The 23,263-nt window shown below is 37.3% G+C and overlaps 2 protein-coding genes across 2 annotated transcripts in view; one reads left to right on the top strand and one right to left on the bottom strand.

Annotated features, from left to right (window-relative positions):
- Window positions 1-23,263, top strand: part of runx1t1 (RUNX1 partner transcriptional co-repressor 1) — a 113,532-nt gene extending 90,269 nt beyond the window's left edge. Inside the window, exons 11-14 of the transcript XR_009826215.1 lie at window positions 11,107-11,332; window positions 11,419-11,531; window positions 19,929-20,022; window positions 22,478-23,263. The gene's annotated coding sequence lies outside the window, so the exon portion shown is untranslated. The remainder of the gene's footprint in view (window positions 1-11,106; window positions 11,333-11,418; window positions 11,532-19,928; window positions 20,023-22,477) is intronic.
- The window catches only part of otud6b (OTU deubiquitinase 6B), a 9,023-nt gene continuing 5,441 nt past the window's right edge, over window positions 19,682-23,263 (bottom strand). The window contains exons 4-8 of the mRNA XM_062047320.1: window positions 22,828-23,028; window positions 22,649-22,763; window positions 22,528-22,589; window positions 20,239-20,345; window positions 19,682-20,009 (exon numbers count right to left, since the gene is read on the bottom strand). Coding sequence (XP_061903304.1) covers window positions 19,925-20,009; window positions 20,239-20,345; window positions 22,528-22,589; window positions 22,649-22,763; window positions 22,828-23,028 — 570 coding nt within the window. The 3' untranslated portion in view covers window positions 19,682-19,924. The remainder of the gene's footprint in view (window positions 20,010-20,238; window positions 20,346-22,527; window positions 22,590-22,648; window positions 22,764-22,827; window positions 23,029-23,263) is intronic.

Genomic DNA, 23,263 nt, shown 5'->3' with positions numbered 1-23,263 from the left:
TCCTTTCACTGGACCTAAGGGGCCAAGCCCAACACCTGAGAAACAACCCCACACCATAATTCCTCCTCCACCAAATTTCAAAATGCAGTCCGAAATGTATCGTTCTCCTGGCAACCTCCAAACCCAGAATGGTCCATCGGGTTGCAAGATGGAAAAGCGTGATTCATCGGTCCAGAGAATGCATCTCCCTGCTCTAGAGTCCAGTGGCGACGTGCTTTACACCAGTGGTCCCCAACCTTTTTGTACTTGCGGACCGGTCAATGCTTGAAAATTTGTCCCACGGACCGGGGGGGGGGGTGTCTTAGTAAAAAAAAAATATATATATATATATATATATTTTATTTTTTTTTGTCATAAAGAAATACAATCATGTTTGCTTACGGACTGTATCCCTGCAGACTGTATTGATTTATATTGATATATATAATGTATATATTGTTTTTTATGTTGATTTAATTAAACCATTTTTTTTTTTAAATTTCTTGTGCGGCCGCGGCTCGGTACCAATCGGTCCACAAACCGGTGGTTGGGGACCACTGCTTTACACCACTGCATCCCAAACTTTGCATTGGACTTGGTGATGTATGCCTTAGATCAGGGGTCGGCAACCTTTACCACTCAAAGAGCCATTTTGGCAAGTTTCACAAATTAAAGAAAATAATGGGAGCCACGAAAAAATTTTAAAATGAAAAACACCGCATACAAAGCTTAAATTGCTTTGTGCTATGTTAACCAGGGGTCTCAGACACACGCACCGGCACGCACTTTAATATGGAAATTTGATGTTAGTTCGGCCCGCGAGTTTTGAATGAATGGCGCTTGATAGCGTCATACTTGCCAACTTTCACAATATTTCCGGGAGACTCCCGAATATCAGGGCGTGATGGCACTGCTTTTGGCGCCCTCTACAGCCTGCCCAAACAGTGTACCTGCTCGACCACATGTAGAATACAGCTTCAGCTTGCTCACGTAAGTGACAGCAAGGCGTACTAGTTCAACAGCCACACAGCTTACACTGACGGTAGCTGTATAAAACAACTTGAACACTGTTACGTTACAAATAAGCGCCACACTTTGAACCCACACCAAAAAAGAATGACAAACACATTTCTGGAGAACATCTGCACTGTAACACAACATAAACACAACACAACAAATACCCAGAATCCCATGCAGCACTAACTCTTCCGCTCAACCGACGCACGGAGGGGGGGGGGGGGGGGGTGTTGATGTGTGGGGGGATTTGGTGGTAGCGGGGTGTATAATCTAGACCGGAAGAGTTAGGGCTGCATGGGATTCTGGGTATTGGTTGTGTTGTGTTTATGTTGTGTTACGGTGGGATGTTCTCCAGAAATGTGTTTTTCATTATTTTTTGGTGTGGGTTCACAGTGTGGCGCATATTTGTAACGTAACAGTGTTAAAGTTGTTTTATACGGCTACCGTCAGTGTAAACTGTGTGGCTGATGACTAACTATGATTTGCTGTCTCCTACGTTTGCAAGTAAAAGCTACATACAACATGTGGCCGGGCTGGCACACTGTTTGTAAATGCTATAGAGAACAATTACTGCAGTGCAATTAGGGCACGCCCTTAATCTAGTAATTAGAGTGAAAATAGGATTATATTTGCCCTGGGAGTTATCTAGGAGAGGCACTGAGATCCATAAGTCTCCTGGGAAAATCGGGGGTTCGGCAAGTATGCAGCAGAGCTGCATCAGAGTGGTCAAAGAGCCGCATGCGGCTCCGGAGCCGCGGGTTGCCGACCCCTGCCTTAGATGCAGCCGCACGGCCTTTGGAAACCCATTCCATGAAGCTCTCTGCGTACCGTACGTGGGCTAATTGGAAGGTCACATGAAGTTTGGGGCTCTGTAGCGACTGACTTCGTCCTTTTGGTTTTGCCTCGCCAAAAGAAGGCGTAGCTGCCTTTTTATTCCGTGGCCAATCCTTGATCGTCCAGTCTGATTTCGCTGAGGGTCGCAACGTCGACGTGATAGCCAGCTAGTTCCCTAGCCATGAGAGCTGTTCTTCGTTCTGGACTTGAGGAAGCCTGTCTGTCCCTGAGTTATGTGTATGTTCCACGCAGAGATAATCCGTTTTTTATTTCTTTGGTTTCGACAGCTTGGAGGGTAGAACTACCATCCACCAGTTAGACTGGATACCTATTTGTTTAAGACAGGGGTGTCCAAAGTGCGGCCCGGGGGCCATTTGCGGCCCGCAGCTAATTGTTTACCGGCCCGCCACATATTCTGGAAATACTATTGTAAAAATAAAAAAGAACTTTTCTTTTTTTGCCATTGCTCAAAAAAATAATAATAATGAAAAAAAAATCCATGTTATAATGAATTATTTTCAGGGCTCCAATTACTTCAAATATTTCACTTTAAAATGTTTTATGTGGAAAAATATTGCATATATTGTGTAGTAGCCGTATAAAAACATCAAAGTTTTCTTTGACAAAAAGCGCATAAAACAAACAAAATAATAGTTCCAGCATAAAATCGACAGATATATCTGAAGTTGAACTTAAGTGTTGAAAGTAAAAGAAAAACCTAATAAAAATGTATCACTTTATGAGTGGGGGCACCTTTTGCATCCCGAATATATTTAGTGATTTTTTTATTAATCTTTTCACTGTGATTACTCAAAAATATGAAATAATTAAAATTAATGGTGTCCTGCATTATTGATCTTTTAGGGCTCTAATTACTAAATTAGACTTAGACTTCCTTTTTATTGTCATTCAAATGTGAACTTTACAGCACAGATAAGAACTATATATATATATATATATATATATATATATAGGATAAAAAAGCAATAAGGTGCATATATAAATATATATATATATATATATATATATATATATATATATATATATATATATATATATATATATATATATATATATATATATATATATATATATATAAAATAAATAAATATATATAAATAAATAAATAAATAGATTACTGTACAGATAAATATATTGCACTTTTTCACTTGCGTCCACGTTATATTGTCTTTTTTATTCCAGCGAGTTAATCCATTTTGGGGGGAGTTGAGGGGATAATTTAATTATGATGCGTTCAAGAGCCTTACGGCCTGAGGGAAGAAGCTGTTACAGAACCTCTTTCTAGAGTCCAGCAGTGAAAACAGTCCTTGGTGGGGGTGGGAGGAGTCTTTGCAGATTTTCTGAGCCCTGGTCAGGCAGCGGCTTTTTGCCATCTCCTGGATATTTGGATCTCCTGCATATTTCACTTTTACTATAAAAAAACTAAGTTGTTTTTGACAGAAAAGCCATAAAACATTTTTTTTAAATTTGTATTACTTTATATCAACTTGAGGTTGATATAGAGATTTACTGTAAGCGTCAAATAATTTAAAAATAATAGTAATCCGACTTATTTTTAACATTTTAATGACTGAGACCCTTTATGGTCCCCGGTAAAGGTAAAATAAATTAAAAATGCATATATTTTGTTATGGTTTGAAAATGAAAAATATCAAAATGGCCCCTACATGCTTTAATTTTTCCGTGTGCGGCCCTCAGTGGAAAAAGTTTGGACACCCCTGGTTTAAGACGACATTTTCCTATGCCTTCCCTAATTTGACGGTAAACAATACTATCCTAAAGATAGTATTGTTTACCGGTCAGTCGTCTAGGGCAGTGTTTTATTCATTGAAAAAATGCGGAGGCACACCACCAGCAGAAATCATTTAAAAATGAAACTCAGTAGTCGATATTGACAGTAAAAAGTCGTTCTCGCAATTGTTGGATATGACTTTAAAGCATAACCAAGCATGCATCACTATAGCTCTTGTCTCAAAGTAGGTGTACTGTCACCACCTGTCAAATCACACCCTGACTTATTTGGACTTTTTTGCTGTTTTCCCATGTGTAGTGTTTTACTTCTTGTCTTGCGCTCCTATTTTGGTGACTTTTCCTGTTTTGTTGGTGTCAGGTTCAAACACTGATGACATCTATTAAACAAGACAAGAGGCAAAGAATTAAACAGAGACAGAATTCAATTTGGACTCAATTGAGGAGACACGCCTGGACGCACTGTGCCCTTTGTACAGTATCTCAGCACGCTCTGCCCAAAGATTGCATGCCTCCTTCTTTTATTTTGGACCCTCCCCCCGACCACATGGCCACAAGGTGGCAAAAAGTTCACAGAAAAGGTCGTAAACAATTCACAGGAAAGGTCATTTCAAAAAGAGTTCGTAAAAATAGTTCAAAAAGAGTCCGTAAAAATAGTTCAAAAAGAGGTCGTAAAATACTTCAAAAAGAGTTCGTCTGGAAATTGGGCAGATCCTGTCATCTCTCCGCTTTGAAGTCCTTGGGCCAGAACAACATCCTTCTGTTGATTACCATACATGAGAGAAAACAGAAAACCCTTCATGTGGCTCTCCCCCTTACACAGTGGAGTTTTACGAGCCTTCTTCTTGGTAGGTTTCAAAGACAGCTCCCTGTCCTTTTGCCTGAAACTCATTTCAACGCAAAGTTTTTTGTGATAACTTACAATTATTCTAACAGTTGGTATTTTCCTGTCTTCCTTTGAGCGCTATTCCCCGCACCTGCTTTGTTTTAGCAATCAAAAATATTGAAGTTGTGTGGACGCTATCCTTCTTTGTGGGGACATTGTTGATTGTCGTGTCATGTTCGGATGTACTTTGTGGACGCCGTCTGCTGCTCCACACGCTGCAAGTCTTTGCTGTCGTCCAGCATTCTGTTTTTGTTTATTTTGCAGTCAATTCAGTTTTAGTTTCGTTCCCTACACACCACCAGCAGAAATCATTAAAAAACGAAACTCAGTTGACAGTAAAAAAAAAATTGTCGCAATTGTTGGATATGACTTCGGAAAGGGACAAGTGGTAGAAAATGGATGGATATGACTTTAAACCATAACCAAGCATGCATCAATATAGCTCTCGTCTCAAAGTAGGTGTACTGTCACCACCTGTCACATCACCCCCCCTGACTTATTTGGACTTTTTTGCTGTTTTCCCGTGTGTAGTGTTTTAGTTCTTGTCTTGCGCTCCTATTTTAGTGGCTTTTTCTCTTTTTTTGGTATTTTCCTGTAGCAGTTTCATGTCTTCCTTTGAGCGATATTTCCCCGCATCTACTTTGGTTTAGCAATCAGAATATTTCAGTTGTTTTTATCCTTCTTTGTGGGGACATTGTTGATTGTCATGTCATGTTCGGATAATAATAATAATAATAGATTTTATTTGTAAAAAGCACTTTACGTTGAGCAAACAACCTCAAAGTGCCACAGTGTTAAAAAAAGAAAAAGAAAATAGTAATAATAGTAATAATAATAAAAGATAATACAAATAAATAAAATATAAAACTAGAAACCGCCCAATAGCTAGAACCAGCATGCGTATCTAAAAAAATCTATAAAAAGGCTTTTTTAAAAAGATGGGTTTTTAAGCCTTTTTTAAAAGCATCCACAGTCTGTGGTGCCCTCAGGTGGTCAGGGAGAGCGTTCCACAGACTGGGAGCAGCGGAACAGAAAGCCCGATCTCCAATAGTTCGTAGCTTTGTCCTCGGAGGTTGGAGGAGGTTAGCCTGTCCGGAGCGGAGGTGCCGCGGGGAGGATTTGGGGGTGAGCAGTTCTTTAAGGTAGAGGAGGGCATTTCCATGGAGGCACTGGTGGGTTAGTAGGGAGATTTTGAATTCAATCCTGAGTGGAACAGGAAGCCAGTGAAGGGATTTGAGAGTTTGTGTGATGTGGTCGTATTTCCGCACTCTCATCAGGATCCTAGCAGCACTATTCTGTATGTATTGCAGCTTCTGGTAGTTCTTGTTCTTCCCGACAAGAAGTGCGTTGCAGTAGTCTAGCCTGGAGGAGACAAAGGCGGGGACGAGCCTCTCGGCATCAGAGAGAGTGAGTGAGGGGCGGAGTTTCGCAATGTTCCTGAGGTGGTAGAAGGAGGTCTTGCACAGTTGTTTTATATGAGCCTCAAAGGTCAGGTTAGGGTCCATTTTAACACCCAGATTAGTGACTGAGGATGAGGGGTGAATGTCGTGGCCGGAGAAGGTGATGCTGGTGATGGTGTATGACTGAGTCTGATGTGGGGTGCCGACTAGAATGGCTTCAGTTTTGGAGCTGTTTAGTTGAAGAAAATTGTGTTTCATCCATGTACTTTGTGGACGCCGTCTGCTGCTTCACACGCTGCAAGTCTTTGCTGTCGTCCAGCATTCTGGCTTTGTTTACTTTGTCGCCAGTTCAGTTTTAGTTCCGTTCCCTAAGCTCCAACGCCTTTTCTTAGGGGCACTCACCTTTTGTTTATTTTTAGCATTAAATAGCTTTTTACCTGCACACTGCCTCCCACTGTCGCCTGCATATTGGGATCACAAAAAAAAACATGTTCCCGACATCTAAAAGGAATTAGCTACCTGCTGCCACCTACTGATATGGAAGAGTATTACATGGTTACTCTGCCGATCTCTAGACAGCACCGACACTCAACAACAACAACACATTATTTGCAGACTATAATTACTGCTCTGCAAAAAATATTTTTACCCCAAATAGGTGAAATGACATCATCTCCCACGGCACACCAGACTGTATCTCACAGTGGTTGAAAAACACTGGTCTAGGGCGCATGCGGCTCTTTAGCGCCGCCCAAGTGGCTCTCTGGAGCTTTTTTAAAAAATGTATGAAAAATAGAAAAAGATGAGGGGGAAAAAATATTTTTTTTGTGTTAATATAGTTTCTGTAGGAGGACAAACATGACACAAATCTCCCTAATTGTAAACATGCTTCACTGATTCGAGTATTTGGCGAGCGCCGTTTTGTCCTACTAATTTTGGCGGTCCTTGAACGCACCGTAGTTTGTTTACAACTTTCTCCGACTTTCCAGGACGTGTTTTATGCCACTTCTTTTTCTGTCTCATTTTGTCCACCAAACTTTAACGTTGTGCATGAATGCACAAAGGTGAGTTTTGTTGATGTTATTGACTTGTGTGGAGTGCTAATCGGACATATTTGGTCACTGCATGACTGCAAGCTAATCGATGCTAACATGCTATTTGGGCTAGCTATATGTACATATTGCATCATTATGCCTCATTTGTAGGTATATTTGAGCTCATTTAGTTTCCTTTAAGTCCTCTTAATTCAATTTATATCTCATGACACACTATCTGTATGTAACATGGCTTTTAATTTTTTGCGGCTCCAGACAGATTTGTTTTTGTATTTTTGGTCCAATATGGCTCTTTCAACATTTTGGGTTGCCGACCCCTGGTCTAGGGGAACACCAAACTCTGCTGATGTCTCACGGTCAGGAGGAGACAAACTGTAGCCGCCAGGCCGCCTACTTGCAGGATTCAGTGGTTACCTCCACCTGCCGCTTTCGCTTGTCCCCCATTGCCGCAGGGCTCTATTAAGTGGAGGTGGAGGAAGGGGTTCTACACCAGACAGAGACACCTGTGTGGTAGCAGTTTTTATTGGGAAAGTCCTTGCACATGAGACCATAGGCGCCGATCCCATGGGTGCCCGGCAGGCCCGGCCCTAACCAATCTGGCGCCCTAGGCAAGATTTTAGGTGGCGCCCCCCCACATCGGCGGTGAAGTGTATATACTCACAAAAAAACGAATAGCTTTGTCTTTGACCTTTTTTTTACTTAAAGAAAGCAAATTAACAATCAGAATAGTTAACAAGATAAAAAAAAATATGAATAAATAAATGAATACAAAAAATAAAAAATGAATATCTAACAATCAATGTATTGTCATCATTACAGTGAAGTGCTGAATAGCAGTATAATATATCATATGAGAATGTTATGTTATGATTATCTTTAACCGAATCACAGCAGTGCTCAAATTAAAAAACAGCATTCCTCTCATGTAATATTGCTTAATTAACATTAATGATGTGCACTTTAACAACCAGGCTTACAACTATACCTAATATATAAAGGGGTGGAAAAGTGACTATTACCTGCAGAGCAAACATTAGCTAACCAGAAGGCAATAACAATGTAAACAAAAAACACCTGCTTAAAATATCTAATACAAATGTCCCTGAGGAATGTAAGGTGGGAGTACTGTAATTACCTAACGTTACATTATTATTTTCCCTAACAATTTAGCCCCCTCCACAATATTAACCCGACGTTAAAACAGAACTAGCCATTTATTGATTAGCAATTGCCGAATCATGTAACATTAGCTTAATGCTAAAAAGCCAGGTTACCATCACATTCTGTAACAGACAAATAATTTCATGTAGGCTAACGTTACCTACCTGCTACCTCTGTCTTTTTCTCGTTTCTTCTCCTCTTCTTTTCTCTTTTTTCTTCCCTGGGCACCTGGCAGTTTTGGCCGTTTTGACATCTTGTGTTGTTTTTTTGATGAGGTGACGTCCAAAAAGAGTCATGATACGGGAAGGGAGGGTGAGGGGGGGGGGGGGGGGGGGCGTAATGTTGTAACAAATAATATTTCTATTAAATAGGCTTTACTTTGCATTTTAATTAACGTGGGATTATTTTTTGTATTTAGAAATAATAGTACGTACTTTTTTTCTTTTTTCTTTTTTTTTTCTCCAACATTTGTGGCACTGGCGTGGCGCCACCTGATGGACGGCGCCCTTAGCATTTGCCTGTACGGCCTATGCCACGGGCCGGCCCTGGTGCCCGGGCCCCGAAGCACCCACGTGGGATTGATGGCAACTTTCGATTTTTCAAATAATTTTTGAAATATCAATGTTGTTGTTGTTAATTTTGTGCCAAGTTTGGTCCGTTTTACATAATAAAGTCACATAATTGACAAAGCCTAACCAAGATTCCATTGTGCTCGATAATGAACTTATGACACAATTATCTTGACTTTGAACACGCTGCACACGAGCGAATGAAGTGCATACTTACGCAAGGGGCGCGGCCACCGCTGCTGCTCACTGCTCCCATCACCTCCCGGGGGGGGGGGGGGGAACAAGGGGATGGGTCACATGCAGAGGACAAATTTCACCACACCTAGTGTGTGTGTGACAATCATTGGTACTTTAACTTTAACTTTAACAGCCATACACGTCACACTAAGGGCATACTAATTTCTGGGAGACTCCCGGAATTCAGCGCCTCTCCCGAAAACCTCCCGGAAGAAATTTTCTCCCGGAGTTCAGCCGGAGCTGGAGGCCACGCCCCCTCCAGCTCCATGCGGACCTGAGTGGCGACAGCCTGTTTTCACGTCCGCTTTCCCACGATATAAACAGCGTGCCTGCCCAATCACTTTATAACTGTAGGATGATCGAGGGCGAGTTCTTGGTTTCTTATGTGGGTTTATTGTTAGGCAGTTTCATTAACGTCCTCCCAGCGCGGTAACAACCCACAACAACAGCAGGCACGTTTAGTCTACCGTAAAGCAGTTCGTCTGCCGTAAACAGCAATGTTGTGACACTCTTAAACAGGACAATACTGCCATCTACTGGATAGCCTCCGGAACACTGAAATTCAAGTATTTATTTTATTTATATGTATAATAAAATATATATATATATATATATATATATATATATATATATATATATATATATATATATATATATATATATATATATATATATATATATATAGCTAGAATTCACTGAAAGTCAAGTATTTCATACATACACTACCGTTCAAAAGTTTGGGGTCACATTGAAATGTCCTTATTTTTGAAGGAAAAGCACTGTACTTTTCAATGAAGATAACTTTAAACTTGTCTTAACTTTAAATAAATACACTCTATACATTGCTAATGTGGTAAATGACTATTCTAGCTGCAAATGTCTGGTTTTTGGTGCAATGTCTATATAGGTGTATAGAGGCCCATTTCCAGCAACTATCACTCCAGTGTTCTAATGGTACAATGTGTTTGCTCATTGGCTCAGAAGGCTAATTGATGATTAGAAAACCCTTCTGCAATCATGTTCACACATCTGAAAACAGTTTAGCTCGTTACAGAAGCTACAAAACTCACCTTCCTTTGAGCAAATTGAGTTTCTGGAGCATCACATTTGTGGGGTCAATTAAACGCTCAAAATGGCCAGAAAAAGAGAACTTTCATCTGAAACTCGACAGTCTATTCTTGTTCTTAGAAATGAAGACTATTTCACAAAATTGTTTGGGTGACCCCAAACTTTTGAACGGTAGTGTATATATACACATATATACAAATATATACACATATGTGTATGTATGTATATATGCACATATATATACATATATATGTATATGTATATATGAAATATATATGAAATATATATGAAATACTCGAGTTGGTGAATTCTAGCTGTAAATATACAGCCCCCAACCACGCGCCACCCCACCCCCCACCTCCCGGAATTGGATGTCTCAATGTTGGCAAGTATGCACTAAGGGTGGCAGTATGAACAATGCCAACACTGTCATAAACATGTGCCATATAGTGAAACCACACTAAACGACGACGACAAACACATTTTGGAAGAACATTTGCACCGCAACACAACATAAACACAACCGAACAAATTCCCCGAATTCCCTGCAGAACCAACTCTTCAACATCCACTGTAATGATACTAAGTACAGGCGCGTATCTTGTCGATACTATGATCACATCGATATTTTTTAACATCACAAAATCTTCTTTCGCTTTTTTTAAATGTATATTATTGTTTATAAAGTCAGGAAATATGTCCCTGGACTTTGAATATGACCAATGTATGATCCTGTTTCTACTTGGTATCGGATTGATGCCCAAATGTGTGGTATCATCCAAAACTAATGTAAAGCATCAAAGAAGAGAAGAATAAGTGATTATTACATTTTAACAGAATTGTAGATAGAATATGTTGAAAGAGAAAGTAAGCAGATATTAACAGTAAATGAACAACTACATTAATAATTCATTTTCTACCGCTTGTCCTTAATAATGTGTGTATAAATGACACAATATGTTACTGCAGCTAAATTAGGAGCCTTTGTTTGTTTACTTACTACTAAAAGACAAGTTGTCTTCTATGTTTTTAAGGACAAACTTGCAATAAGAAACATATGTTTCATGTACCATAAGATTCTTTGTTAAAATAAATAATAATGACATTTTTTGTGGTCCCCTTTTATTTAGAAAAGTACCGAAATACTTTTGGTACCGGTACCGGTGCACTAGTACACACACACCGAGCACCCACTGGCAGAAATGTAGATGGGCGCCGATGCATGAGAAAAGCAGGATCCGGTGGTACGGAGAGGCCATCACCAACGGAGGCTTCCTCGACTGCGGCGGCTGTCCACAAGGTCTTCGGGGCTCTCAGAGCTCCACGCCGTTTGCCTTCACGACCGTTGGGACAGAGGTGACCTGGTCCTCCACCTGTCTTCACCTACCCAGGTAGACATACCCTGACTCACCCAGGTTTTCACACATGTTCTCCCCGGCCAGTGGAACTGGAGGTTTGGTGGCTGGTGTGTGCCAAGGAGCCACGTGCTGAGAGCCAAGTGGGGGCCAAAGTGGACAAACTACTGGGAAAAGCACCAGGTGTTCCCCCACCAGAGGTACGACCACACCTGGCACCCGTACACCTCCGTACAAAACAACACACCACAACACAACATAGGACAGGAAACTACACGTATTCATGCTGTCTCTGCTAGTGTGTGTGTGTGTGTGTGTGTGTGTTTACGTGTGTGTGCTTGTGTGTGTGTATGTAAGTGTGTGTGCGTGTTTACATGTGTGTGTGTGCGTGCGTGTAAGTGAGTGTGTGTGTCTGTGTGTGTGCATGCGTGTAAGTGTGTGTCTGCATGCGTGCGTGTAAGTGTGTGCATGAATGTGTGTGTTTACATGTGTGTGCGTGTAAGTAAATGTGTGTGTGTGTGTGTGTGTGCGTGCGTGTAAGTGTGTGTCTGCATGTGTACGTGTAAGTGTGTGCGTGTGTGTGTGTGTGTGCGTGCATTTGTGTGTGTGCGTGTTCATATGTGTGTGCGTGTAAGTGTGTGTGCGTGCGTGACTGTGTGTTTACGTGTGTGTGCGTGTAAGTGTGTGTCTGCATGCGTGTGTGTGTGGGTGCGTTTGTGTGTGTGCGTGTTCATGTGTGTGCGTGTAAGTGTGTGTGTGTGCTTGACTGTGTGTTTACGTGTGTGTGTGTGCGTTTGTGTGTGTGCGTGTAAGTGTGTGTCTGCATGTGTACGTGTAAGTGTGTGCGTGTGTGTGTGTGTGTGCGTGCATTTGTGTGTGTGCGTGTTCATATGTGTGTGCGTGTAAGTGTGTGTGCGTGCGTGACTGTGTGTTTACGTGTGTGTGCGTGTAAGTGTGTGTCTGCATGCGTGTGTGTGTGGGTGTGGGTGCGTTTGTGTGTGTGCGTGTTCATGTGTGTGCGTGTAAGTGTGTGTGTGTGCTTGACTGTGTGTTTACGTGTGCGTGTGTGTGTGTGCGTTTGTGTGTGCGTGTTCATATGTGCGTGTGAGTGAGTGTGTGTGCGTGCGTGAGTGTGTGTGTTTACGTGTGTAAGTGTGTGTGTCTGCATGCGTGTGTGTGTATGTGTGTGTGTGCGTGCATGTTCATAACTGTGTGTGTAAGTGTGTGTGCGTGCGTGAGTGTGTGTGTTTACATGTGTGTGCGTGTATGTGGGTGTGTAAGTCTGTGTGTTTGTGTATGTGTGTGCGTGTGTGTGTGCATGTGTGTGTGTTTACGTGTGTGTAAGTGCGTGTAAGTGTGTGTGTGTGTGGGTGCGTGTGCATATGTGTGTGCGGGTAAGTGTTTGTGTGTGTGTGCGTGCGTGTAAGTGTGTGCATGCGTTTGTGTGTAAGTGTGTGTGTGTGTGTGTACATCTGTGTGTGTGTGCGTGTAAGTGTGTGTGTGTGAGTGTGTGTTTACGTGTGTGTGCGTATGTGTGTGTGTGTGTGTGTGTGTGTGTGCGTGCGTGAGTGTGTGTATACGTGTGTGTGCGTGCGTGTAAGTGTGTGTGTGTGTAAGTGTGTGTGTGCATTTGCAAATGTGTGTGTGTGCGTGTAAGTGTGCGTGTGTGAGTGTGTGTTTACGTGTGTGTGTGCGTGCGTGAGTGTGTGTTTACGTGTGTGTGCGTGCGTGTAAGTGTGTGTGTGTGTAAGTGTGTGTGTGTGTGCGTGTAAGTGTGCATGTGCATATGTGTGTGTGTGCGTGTAAGTGTGCGTGTGTGAGTGTGTGTTTACGTGTGTTTGCGTGTGTGAATGTGCGTGTGCGTGCGTGTGTGTGTGTTTACGTGTGTGCGTGCGTGTAAGTGTGTGTGCGTGTAAGTGTGTGTGTGTGTGTGCGTGTAAGTGTGCATGTGTGTGTGTGTGTGTGTGTGTGTCAGCAAGATGGATGAAGATGGTCCATGCGTGGAAGCTAAATGTCATTTCCTGCTAGAATTGCACGCGAGGAGAATGCTAATCAAGTCATGACATCAACCTTCAAATACTCTGTGGTGAATACTTCAGTACTACAACACCACTGGAAATATACACATTACTACCTCAGACATACTCTGTGGTGAATACTTCAGTACTACAACACATATATATATATATATATATATATATATATATATATATATATATATATATATATATATATATATATATATATATATATATATATATATATATATATATATATATATATATATATATATATATATATATATATATATATATATATATATAAAACTTATTTTACCTTTTATTTACAATCCTTTACCTTTTTTACCTTCTTTGACCATTTGTTACTTTGTTTTTATAGTTTTTTTTATCTTCTATCTTCCTTACTTTACCTTCTTTTACTTCTCTATTCCTTTGTTTTACCTTTTATTTACCTTCTTTGACCATTGTTTACCTTCTTTTATCTTCTTTTATCTTCTACATTCCTTATTTTACATTTGACTTATCTTCTATTTACTTTCTTTGACCATTTTTACCTTGTTTTATCTTCTTTTAACTTCTATATTCCTTATTTTATATTTTTATTAATGTCTTTCACCTTCTCGGACTCTCCTTTGTTGTCTTTTCCCTTTTTTTTTAAACTTTGATTTACCTTCTATTTAACTTATTTTACCTTTTATTTACCTTCCATTTACATTCTTTTACCTTCTATTTACCAACTTTGACCTCCTTTTACCTTCAATATTTCTTGTTTTACCTTCTATTTAGCTTCTTTTACATTTCATTTTCCATATTTTACCTCCCATTCAGCTTCTTTAACCATTTTTTACCTTGTGTTTATCTTTTACCTTTAATTTGCCTTATTTTACCTTCTATTTACCATATTTGACCTCCTTTTACCTTTAATATTTCTTGTTTTACCTTCTATTTAGCTTCTTTTACATTTAATTTTCCATATTTTACCTCCTATTCACCTTCTTTAACCATTTTTTACCTTGGGTTTATATTTTTTTTACCTTTTATTTGCCTTCTTTTACCATCTATTTACCTTTTTTGATCTTGTTACCTTGTTTTATATACTTTTACCTTTATTTAATCTATTTTACCTTTTATGTACCTTCTGTTTACCATCTTTGACCTTCTTTTACCTTGTTTTACCTTCAAAATTCTTCTTCTACCTTTTATGTACCTTCTATGTACCTTATTTGACCATGTTTTACCTTCTATTATCTTCTATACTCCTTATGTTACCTTTTATTTACTGTCTTTCACCTTCTCTGACCGTCCCTTAACTTCTCTATTACTTTTTTTTTAACATTTCATTTAACTTCTATTTAACTTCTTTTACTCTTTACTTACTTTCTATTTACCTTCTTTTATCTCTACATACCTTCTTTTTTTTAACATTAATTCACCTTTTATTTACATTCTGTTGACTTTATTTTATATTATATTTACTACCTTCACCTTCTATTTACCTTCAATTTCCAATCTTTTACCTTCTATTCAGCTTCTTTAATGTGGTCCTGATTTTATAAAGAGTCAGGAAGTATGTAAATGTATATACAGTCGCGATCAAAAGTTGGCATACACTTGTAAAGAACATAATGTCATGGCTGTCTTGAGTTTCCAATCATTTCTACAACTCTTATTTTTTTGTGATAGAGTGATTGGAGCACTTAAAAAAATATTTTCATTGTCCCATTTAAAGCAGCAGTTCCATTGGCAGCAAAACAGGCCCAGAGCATAATACTACCACCACCATGCTCGACGGTAGGCATGGTGTTCCTGGGATTGAAGGCCTCACCTTTTCTCCTCCAAACATATTGCTGGGTATTGTGGCCAAACAGCTCCATTTTTGTTTCATCTGACCTCCAGAATGTCTTATCTTTGTCCATGTGATGCCAGATGAAACAAAAATGGTATGTATATTAATAGTTTAATACCTAAAGTCTGCTTCTAGGCAGCAATTTCTCATTCCGTTTTCGCCCCCGCACCATTTGGAAATTGATTGAAAGAAAATGTCACAATTATGCCCCACAGCTCGCCGCTTCAATTATTCATCAATTAGAGCCCGCGCTTCTTTTTTTCCCCTCCTCTCCATCGCTCTCTCCCGCGTGCTGATTTTTCATTGGGTCTGCACGGCTCCCCCGCTGTTAACCAGTCCAAAGTCATTAGTTTGTGGCCTTGCAATTAAAGCTGATGTTTTATGCATGGCCACTTCACGCCGAGCGTCTCAGCCGCTTCCCAGGTGGAGAACGCACTCCTGTCTCCTCCTCCGTCGCCAGGTGACTCCGCTGCGATGAAAGGAAACCTTTCACGTTGTCGAATGAAAATAGTTCAATCGCACAAAATATGTCAAAGAAAACATAAATGGTGGATTAAGTTGACAAATAGGTGCAATTAAACCTATACATTCATTATAATTGTAACATAGCCCAGGAAAAATAATATTGTAAGTGTAATTTAAAGTGTTTTTTAAGTGTAAATAAATAAAACTAAAATTAATTAACGTTAAGTTATTACAGGATGTTTCAGTGTGTTTGCTGCCATCTAGCGGTAGAAGAGCAGCAAGACAACACAACTAACGAGAGGCCAAAAGTGTTAACTTTATGAATATGGCCAACAAAATATGTAAATAGTGGATATAGTTCAATGTTAAAAATGGCAAAATTTAACAAGTAAAATAAAAATAATAAAATAAGACTACAGTTGAAAATTTTGCAGAATGTAACTAATTATGGTAGTGATTTTACTGTGTAAATATGACAATTTTTTGCTAAAATACCAACTTTTATCAAAAAATATGGCCAAATTTTGCAGACACATAGTTGCAAAAAATGTCAATTAACGTTAATGTTGAATTAAAATATTTCAAATGTCATTACAAGATGTTTCAGTGTGTGTTTGCTGCCATCTAGCGGTAGGAGAGCAGCAAGACAACACAACTAACGAGAGGCCTAAAGTATTAACTTTATGAATATGGCCAACAAAATATGTAAATAAATAGTGGGTATAGTTAAATGTGAAAAAATTGCAACATTTAACAAGTTAAATTTTAAATTAAATAAAATAAGACTCCAATAGCAAATTTAGTAGTGATTTTTCTGTGTAAATATGACAATTTTTTGCTAAAATACTCACTTATATCACAATATATGGCCAAATTTTGCAGACCCAGAGTTGCAAAAAATGTCAATTAACGTTTAAGTTTAATTTAAATATTTCAAATGTCATTGCAGGATGTTTCAGTGTGTGTTTGCTGCCATCTAGCGGTAGAAGAGCAGCAAGACAACACAACTAATGAGAGGCCAAAAGTGTTAACTTTATGAATATGGCCAACAAAATATGTAAATAGTGTATATAGTTAACTGTGAAAAATTGCAACATCTAACAAGTGAAATAAAAATTTAAAAAGTAATATAAGACTACAGTTGCAAATTTAGTAGTAATTTGTCTGTGTAAATATTTTTTTTAAATTGCTAAAATACTGGCTTATATCACAAAATATGGCCAAATTTTGCAGACCCAGAGTTGCAAAAAATGTCAATTAACGTTAAAGTTTAATTTAAATATTTCAAATGTCATTACAGGATGTTTCAGTGTGTGTTTGCTGCCATCTAGTGGTAGAAGAGCAGCAAGACAACACAACTAATGAGAGGCCTAAAGTGTAACTTTATGAATATGGCCAACAAAATATGTAAACAAATAATGGGTATAGTTAAATGTGAAAAAATTGCAACATTTAACAAGTTAAATTTTAAATAAAATAAAATAAGACTCCAATAGCAAATTTAGTAGTGATTTTTCTGTGAAAATATGACAATTTTTGGCTAAAATACTCACTTATATCACAAAATATGGCCAAATTTTGCAGAACCAGAGTTGCAAAAAATGTCAACGTTTAAGTTTAATTTAAATATTTCAAATGTCATTACAGGATGTTTCAGTGTGTGTTTGCTGCCATCTAGCGGTAGAAGAGCAGCAAGACAACACAACTAATGAGAGGCCAAAAGTGTTAACTTTATGAATATGGCCAACAAAATATGTAAATAGTGGATATAGTTAACTGTGAAAAATTGCAACATTTAACAAGTGAAATAAAAATTTAAAAAGTAATATGACTACAGTTGCAAATTTAGTAGTAATTTTTCTGTGTAAATATTTTTTTTAAATTGCTAAAATACTGGCTTATATCACAAAATATGGCCAAATTTTGCAGACCCAGAGTTGCAAAAAATGTCAATTAACGTTAAAGTTTAATTTAAATATTTCAAATGTCATTACAGGATGTTTCAGTGTGTGTTTGCTGCCATCTAGCGGTAGAAGAGCAGCAAGACAACACAACTAATGAGACGCCAAAAGTGTTAACTTTATGAATATGCTAATAAAATATGTAAATAAATAGTGGGTATCGTTGACTGGGAAAAATGGCAACATTTAACAAGTGAAATATAAAACTAGAATAAGACTACAGTTGCATTATGGTAGTGATTTTTCTGTGTAAATATGACAATTTTTTGCTGAAATACTCACTTATATCACAAAATATGGCCAAATTTTGCAGACCCAGAGTTGCAAAAAAATGTCACTTAACGTTAAAGTTCAATTAAAATATTTCAAGATGTCATTACAGGATGTTTCAGTGTGTGTTTGCTGCCATCTAGTGGTAGAAGAGCAGCAAGACAACACAACTAATGAGAGGCCAAAAGTGTTAACTTTATGAATATGGCTAATAAAATATGTAAATAAATAGTGGATATAGTTAATTGTGAAAAATTGCAACATTTAACAAGTTAAATAAAAATAAGACTACAGTTGCAAATTTAGTAGTAATTTTCTGTGTAAATATTTTTTTTAAATTGATAAAATACTGGCTTATATCTCAAAATATGGCCACATTTTGCAGACCCAGAGTTGCAAAAAATGTCAATTAACGTTAAAAGTTTAATTTAATTATTTCAAATGTCCTCATTACAGGATGTTTCTGGTAGAGTGGCCGTGCCAGCAATCGGAGGGTTGCTGGTTACTGGGGTTCGATCCCCACCTTCTACCATCCTAGTCACGTCCGTTGTGTCCTTGGGCAAGACACTTCACCCTTGCTCCTGATGGCTGCTGGTTAGCGCCTTGCATGGCAGCTCCCTCCATCAGTGTGTGAATTGGTGAATGTGGAAATACTGTCAAAGCGCTTTGAGTACCTTGAAGGTAGAAAAGCGCTATACAAGTATAACCCATTTATCATTTATCATTCAGTGTGTGTTTGCTGCCATCTAGCGGTAGAAGAGCAGCAAGACAACACAACTAATGAGAGGCCTAAAGTGTAACTTTATGAATATGGCCAACAAAATATGTAAATAAATAGTGGATATAGTTAACTGTGAAAAATTGCAACATTTAACAAGTGAAATTTAAAAAAAAAAAAGTAGAATAAGACTACAGTTGCAAATTTAGTAGTAATTTTTCTCTGTAAATATATTTTTTAAATTGATAAAATACTGGCTTATATCTCAAAATATGGCCAAATTTTGCAGACCCAGAGTTGCAAAAAATGTCAATAAACGTTAAAGTTTAATTTAAATATTTCAAATGTCCTCATTACAGGATGTTTCAGTGTGTTTGCTGCCATCTAGTGGTAGAAGAGCAGCAAGACAACACAACTAACGAGAGGCCTAAAGTGTTAACTTTATGAATATGGCCAACAAAATATGTAAATAAATAGTGGGTATAGTTAAATGTGAAAAAATTGCAACATTTAACAAGTTAAATTTTAAATAAAATAGAATAAGACTACAATAGCAAATTTAGTATTAATTTTTCTGTGTAAATATGAAAACATTTTGCTAAAATACTCTCATCACAAAATATGGGCAGATTTTGCAGACCCAGAGTTGCAAAAAATGTCACATTTCAATTAAAATATTTAAAATGTCATTACAGGATGTTTCAGTGTGTGTTTGCTGCCATCTAGTGGTAGAAAAGCAGCAAGAAGAGTACGGTTAAAAACTACTGCACTATCTAATGGCAACATTTAAAAAGTGAAGTGAAAGATGGAATAAGATTATTATTGCCGATTTCGTCAAAAGTTACTAATTATGATAATGATTTGTTAGTGTAAATATTAAAATTCAATAGATGTGCATTTTTTGCAGACCCTGAGTTGCAATGTCAAATGAACATTTTTATTTTTATTTCCTCATTACAGAATGTCACCGTGCTTGCTGCCATCTGGCGGTAGAAGAGCAGCATGACACTCAACACTGCACAAATGAGTTTACATGTTCGTGTTCAAATTAATCACATTAAACTACTTGCGCACATAATTTCAAATACCTTTGAGAACACCAATATTTTGACACAAATTGTCTGCGTTTATACATGATTGATGCCGTAATGTCCTGTGACTAATAGAAGGGTACACACAGACATTATTTAGTGTACTTTATTTGCTATTGATATTGCTGGGAGGCTTGCCTGTCCTCCATGTTGGTTTCTGTGTCGCGGGACATGATTTGAACAAATATCCATTTCGTCGGGTTGATCGTTGCGTTTTCTTCTCAGGCGCTCTCCACGCCGCTGGGCTCCTTCAGCTGCTCCACAGAGTTGTAGTGTTCTCCCAGTCCGTAGGCATGACGCATGTAGCTGCACAGGACAAGTAAGTCAAGTCCATTTTAGAATATAGAGGATTTATATCATTAATTACATTAAAAGTATACAAATACAATTTATTATAATACATACAAATATATTATATTTATACAATAACATAAATACAAGTAATATAATATGTAATATATAATATATAAATAAAAAAAGAATATATATAATATAAAATAAAATATAAACATAAAATAAACGACAGTGTTCTTACACCAGAGTGATGGCGTCGCCGTCAAAGTCTTCCCCAATTTTGATAGTGGGGGAGTCCGCCTGGATGACATCGATTGGCAGTTGAAGAACCTTGGTCAGCGCTTGCAGCTGTTTGACCACAACTAATATTAATATTAATACTTCTATTGCGTACTTTGGCACACTTCCAGAAAAAACACCAACATTAATGGTGTTGTAATATTTGTTCATTGGCAACATTTTCAAACATCTTATATGGTCGAATATCCTGGAAAAAATCTGGAGAAAAATTCATAAATCCAATTATTATAATAATTATTTAGGTAGAATTTCCAAAATATTAATTTATTATTGTTGTGGCGGTAAACAAAAACATTGTATAATAGTCTACAAATGTGCAGGTTTTTTTAATAATATAATTATTTAGGTGGGTTTTAAAAATAATATTTCAATTATTATTGTTGTTTTAATTTTTAATTTTTTTTTAAATAAGCGTACACATATATGGGATTTACTGAAAATGTCTTGTAAATTAAATGCATTTTTTAATATTATTGTTATTTAGATGGCATTCCAAAACATGTAGTATTGTTGTTGTGCTGATAATAAATAATTAGAACATTTTAAAAATAGAGTATAAAAATCTCGGGTTTACTTAAAACATCTTGTGTATTACATGCATTTTATAAAATATTATTATTATTTAGGTGTGTTTAAAAAAAATAAAATAAAAAAAAAAATTTTTTACTGTTGTGATAAAAAATATTTGCACATTTTAGATAATAAAGTACACAAATATAGGGTTATCTTGTAAATGAAATGCATTTTTTAAAAATGATTATTATTATTATTAAGGTGGGTTTACCAAAAAATATTTAATTTTTTATTGTTGTGGTGATAAAAAATAGTTACATATTTTAGATAATAAAGTATACAAATGTACGATTTACTGAAAATGTCTTGTAAATTAAATGTGTTTTTAAAAAAAATATATTATTTAGGTGGGTTTTCAAAAATTATTTAATTTGTTATTATTGTGCTGATGAAAAAAATAAAATTATAGAGTTTACTGAAAATAGTTTGAAAAATACATCTGTTTTTAATTAATATTATTCTCATTTAGGTTGGTTTTACAAAAATGTTTTCATTTATTATTGTTGTGGTGATAAAAATGATCAAATAATTTAAATAGTATTGTATACAAATGTAGGGTTTATTGAAAATGTATTGTAAGTTACATGCATTTTTTTTTTAAATAATGTTATTAATTTTTAGGTGGATTTTCTGAAAAAATTGTCATTTATTATTGTTGTGGTGATAAAAAAAATGTTTTTTTTATTAAGTAATTGATATATACTGTAAATGTAAGGTTTATTGAAAATATATTGCAAAATAAATCTGTTTTATTTAATCAGTATTAATAGAATTATGTGGGTGGGTTTTCCAAAAAAAATAAATGTATTTATTGTTTTGGTGATAAATAAATATAACAAATTAAATATTTAGAAGGGTTTATTGAAAACAAAATAAATATAAGACATTTAAAAATTATCATTTATGTGTATTTTTCAAAAACGTTTTATTTTATTAATTCCGTGGTGATAAAAAAAACAATAATTATAGAGTATACAAATGTAGGGTTTATTTAAAATATCTTGCAAAATAAAATAAAAAAAATTAAATATTATAATTTGGGGAGGATTTCCAAAAAATGTCATTTATTATTGTTGTGGTGATAAAAACAAATTACAATATTCAAAAATAAAGTATGCAAATGTAAGATTTACTGAAATATATTGTAAATGAAATATATTTCTAAAAAATATATTTTTTAAATGGAGTATACAAATATAGGGTTTACTTCAAATATCTTGAAAATTATATGCATTTTTTTTATAATTAATTTTATTGATATTATTATTTGGGTGGGGTTTCCAAAAATGATTTTATTTATTCACACAAAAATATAGGGTTTACGTCAAATATGTTGTAAATTAAATGCATTTTTAAATTAAAATTATTATTATTTGGGGGGGTTGTTCAAAAATTATTTTTAATGTATTATTGTTGTGTTGAACAAAACATTTTAATATTGAAGTATTTACTGAAAATATCTTGTCTTTTTATAATAATAATAATTGGGATTATTATTGTATATTCCCTGCTAATACTGAAAAAATAAATTATAAATTATAATATTAAAAAAAATGTATGCCCTTCGACTTAAAACTAGTGCGTCTTATTGAATGTTATTCTTGCAGTATATGACATAATTATTAGAGCACAGGTGAAAAAAGAAGGCGGGACTCACTTCCAGCTGGCCGCCCCAAGCTGCCGTGTGCTGGACATCAGCGCAGTACTTGTCAAACGCCTCTGGAAGACAACGTCCATGAGCAGGAATATTCACCTGCACACCCGACATGTGACCACACCTGCCGTGCACACGTCCCCCGTGTTGGCGTTGCTGAGGAAAGGCAGGAAGTCTTGGGCGTGGCTCCTCATGTGCGCCGCCGTGCGACCCCGCAGCTCTTCCACGCTCAATTCGGGCTGGAGGGCCAAAAGGTGGGCGTGGACAAGACGGCGGACACAGTCGGGCGGGGAAACGACTTACCTGGCGGCGCCGTGCCAGCTGGTCCCGCACGGCGCGGTACATGCAGTGGCCGTCGGAGGAAATCTCCTTGATCTGAAGACCTCGCTGGGAGAGCTTATGCGCCAGCTTGAGGCCCTCCTGGTGGCGGACGCCCTGCAGGTTCTGCACCTCGGCCTCGGCGATCCTGCTCTCGCGCTCCTTCTCCTGGGCCGCCTTCTTGTCCTGGCGCAGCAACACCAACGTTAAGTAGTTCTTCCACACATCTAATCAAGTTCAAGTACCAATGATTGTCACACACACACTAGGTGTGGCGAAATTAACCTCTGCATTTGACCCGTCACCCTTAATCACCCCCTAGGAGGTGAGGGGAGCAGTGAGCAGCAGCGGTGGCCGCGCCCGGAAATCATTTTTGGTGATTTAACCCCCAATTCTAACCCTTGATGCTGAGTGCCAAGCA

Source organism: Entelurus aequoreus, linkage group LG05 (assembly GCF_033978785.1).
Source record: "Entelurus aequoreus isolate RoL-2023_Sb linkage group LG05, RoL_Eaeq_v1.1, whole genome shotgun sequence".
Lineage (NCBI taxonomy): Eukaryota > Metazoa > Chordata > Actinopteri > Syngnathiformes > Syngnathidae > Entelurus > Entelurus aequoreus.
This window is presented reverse-complemented; position numbering and strand designations above follow the sequence as displayed.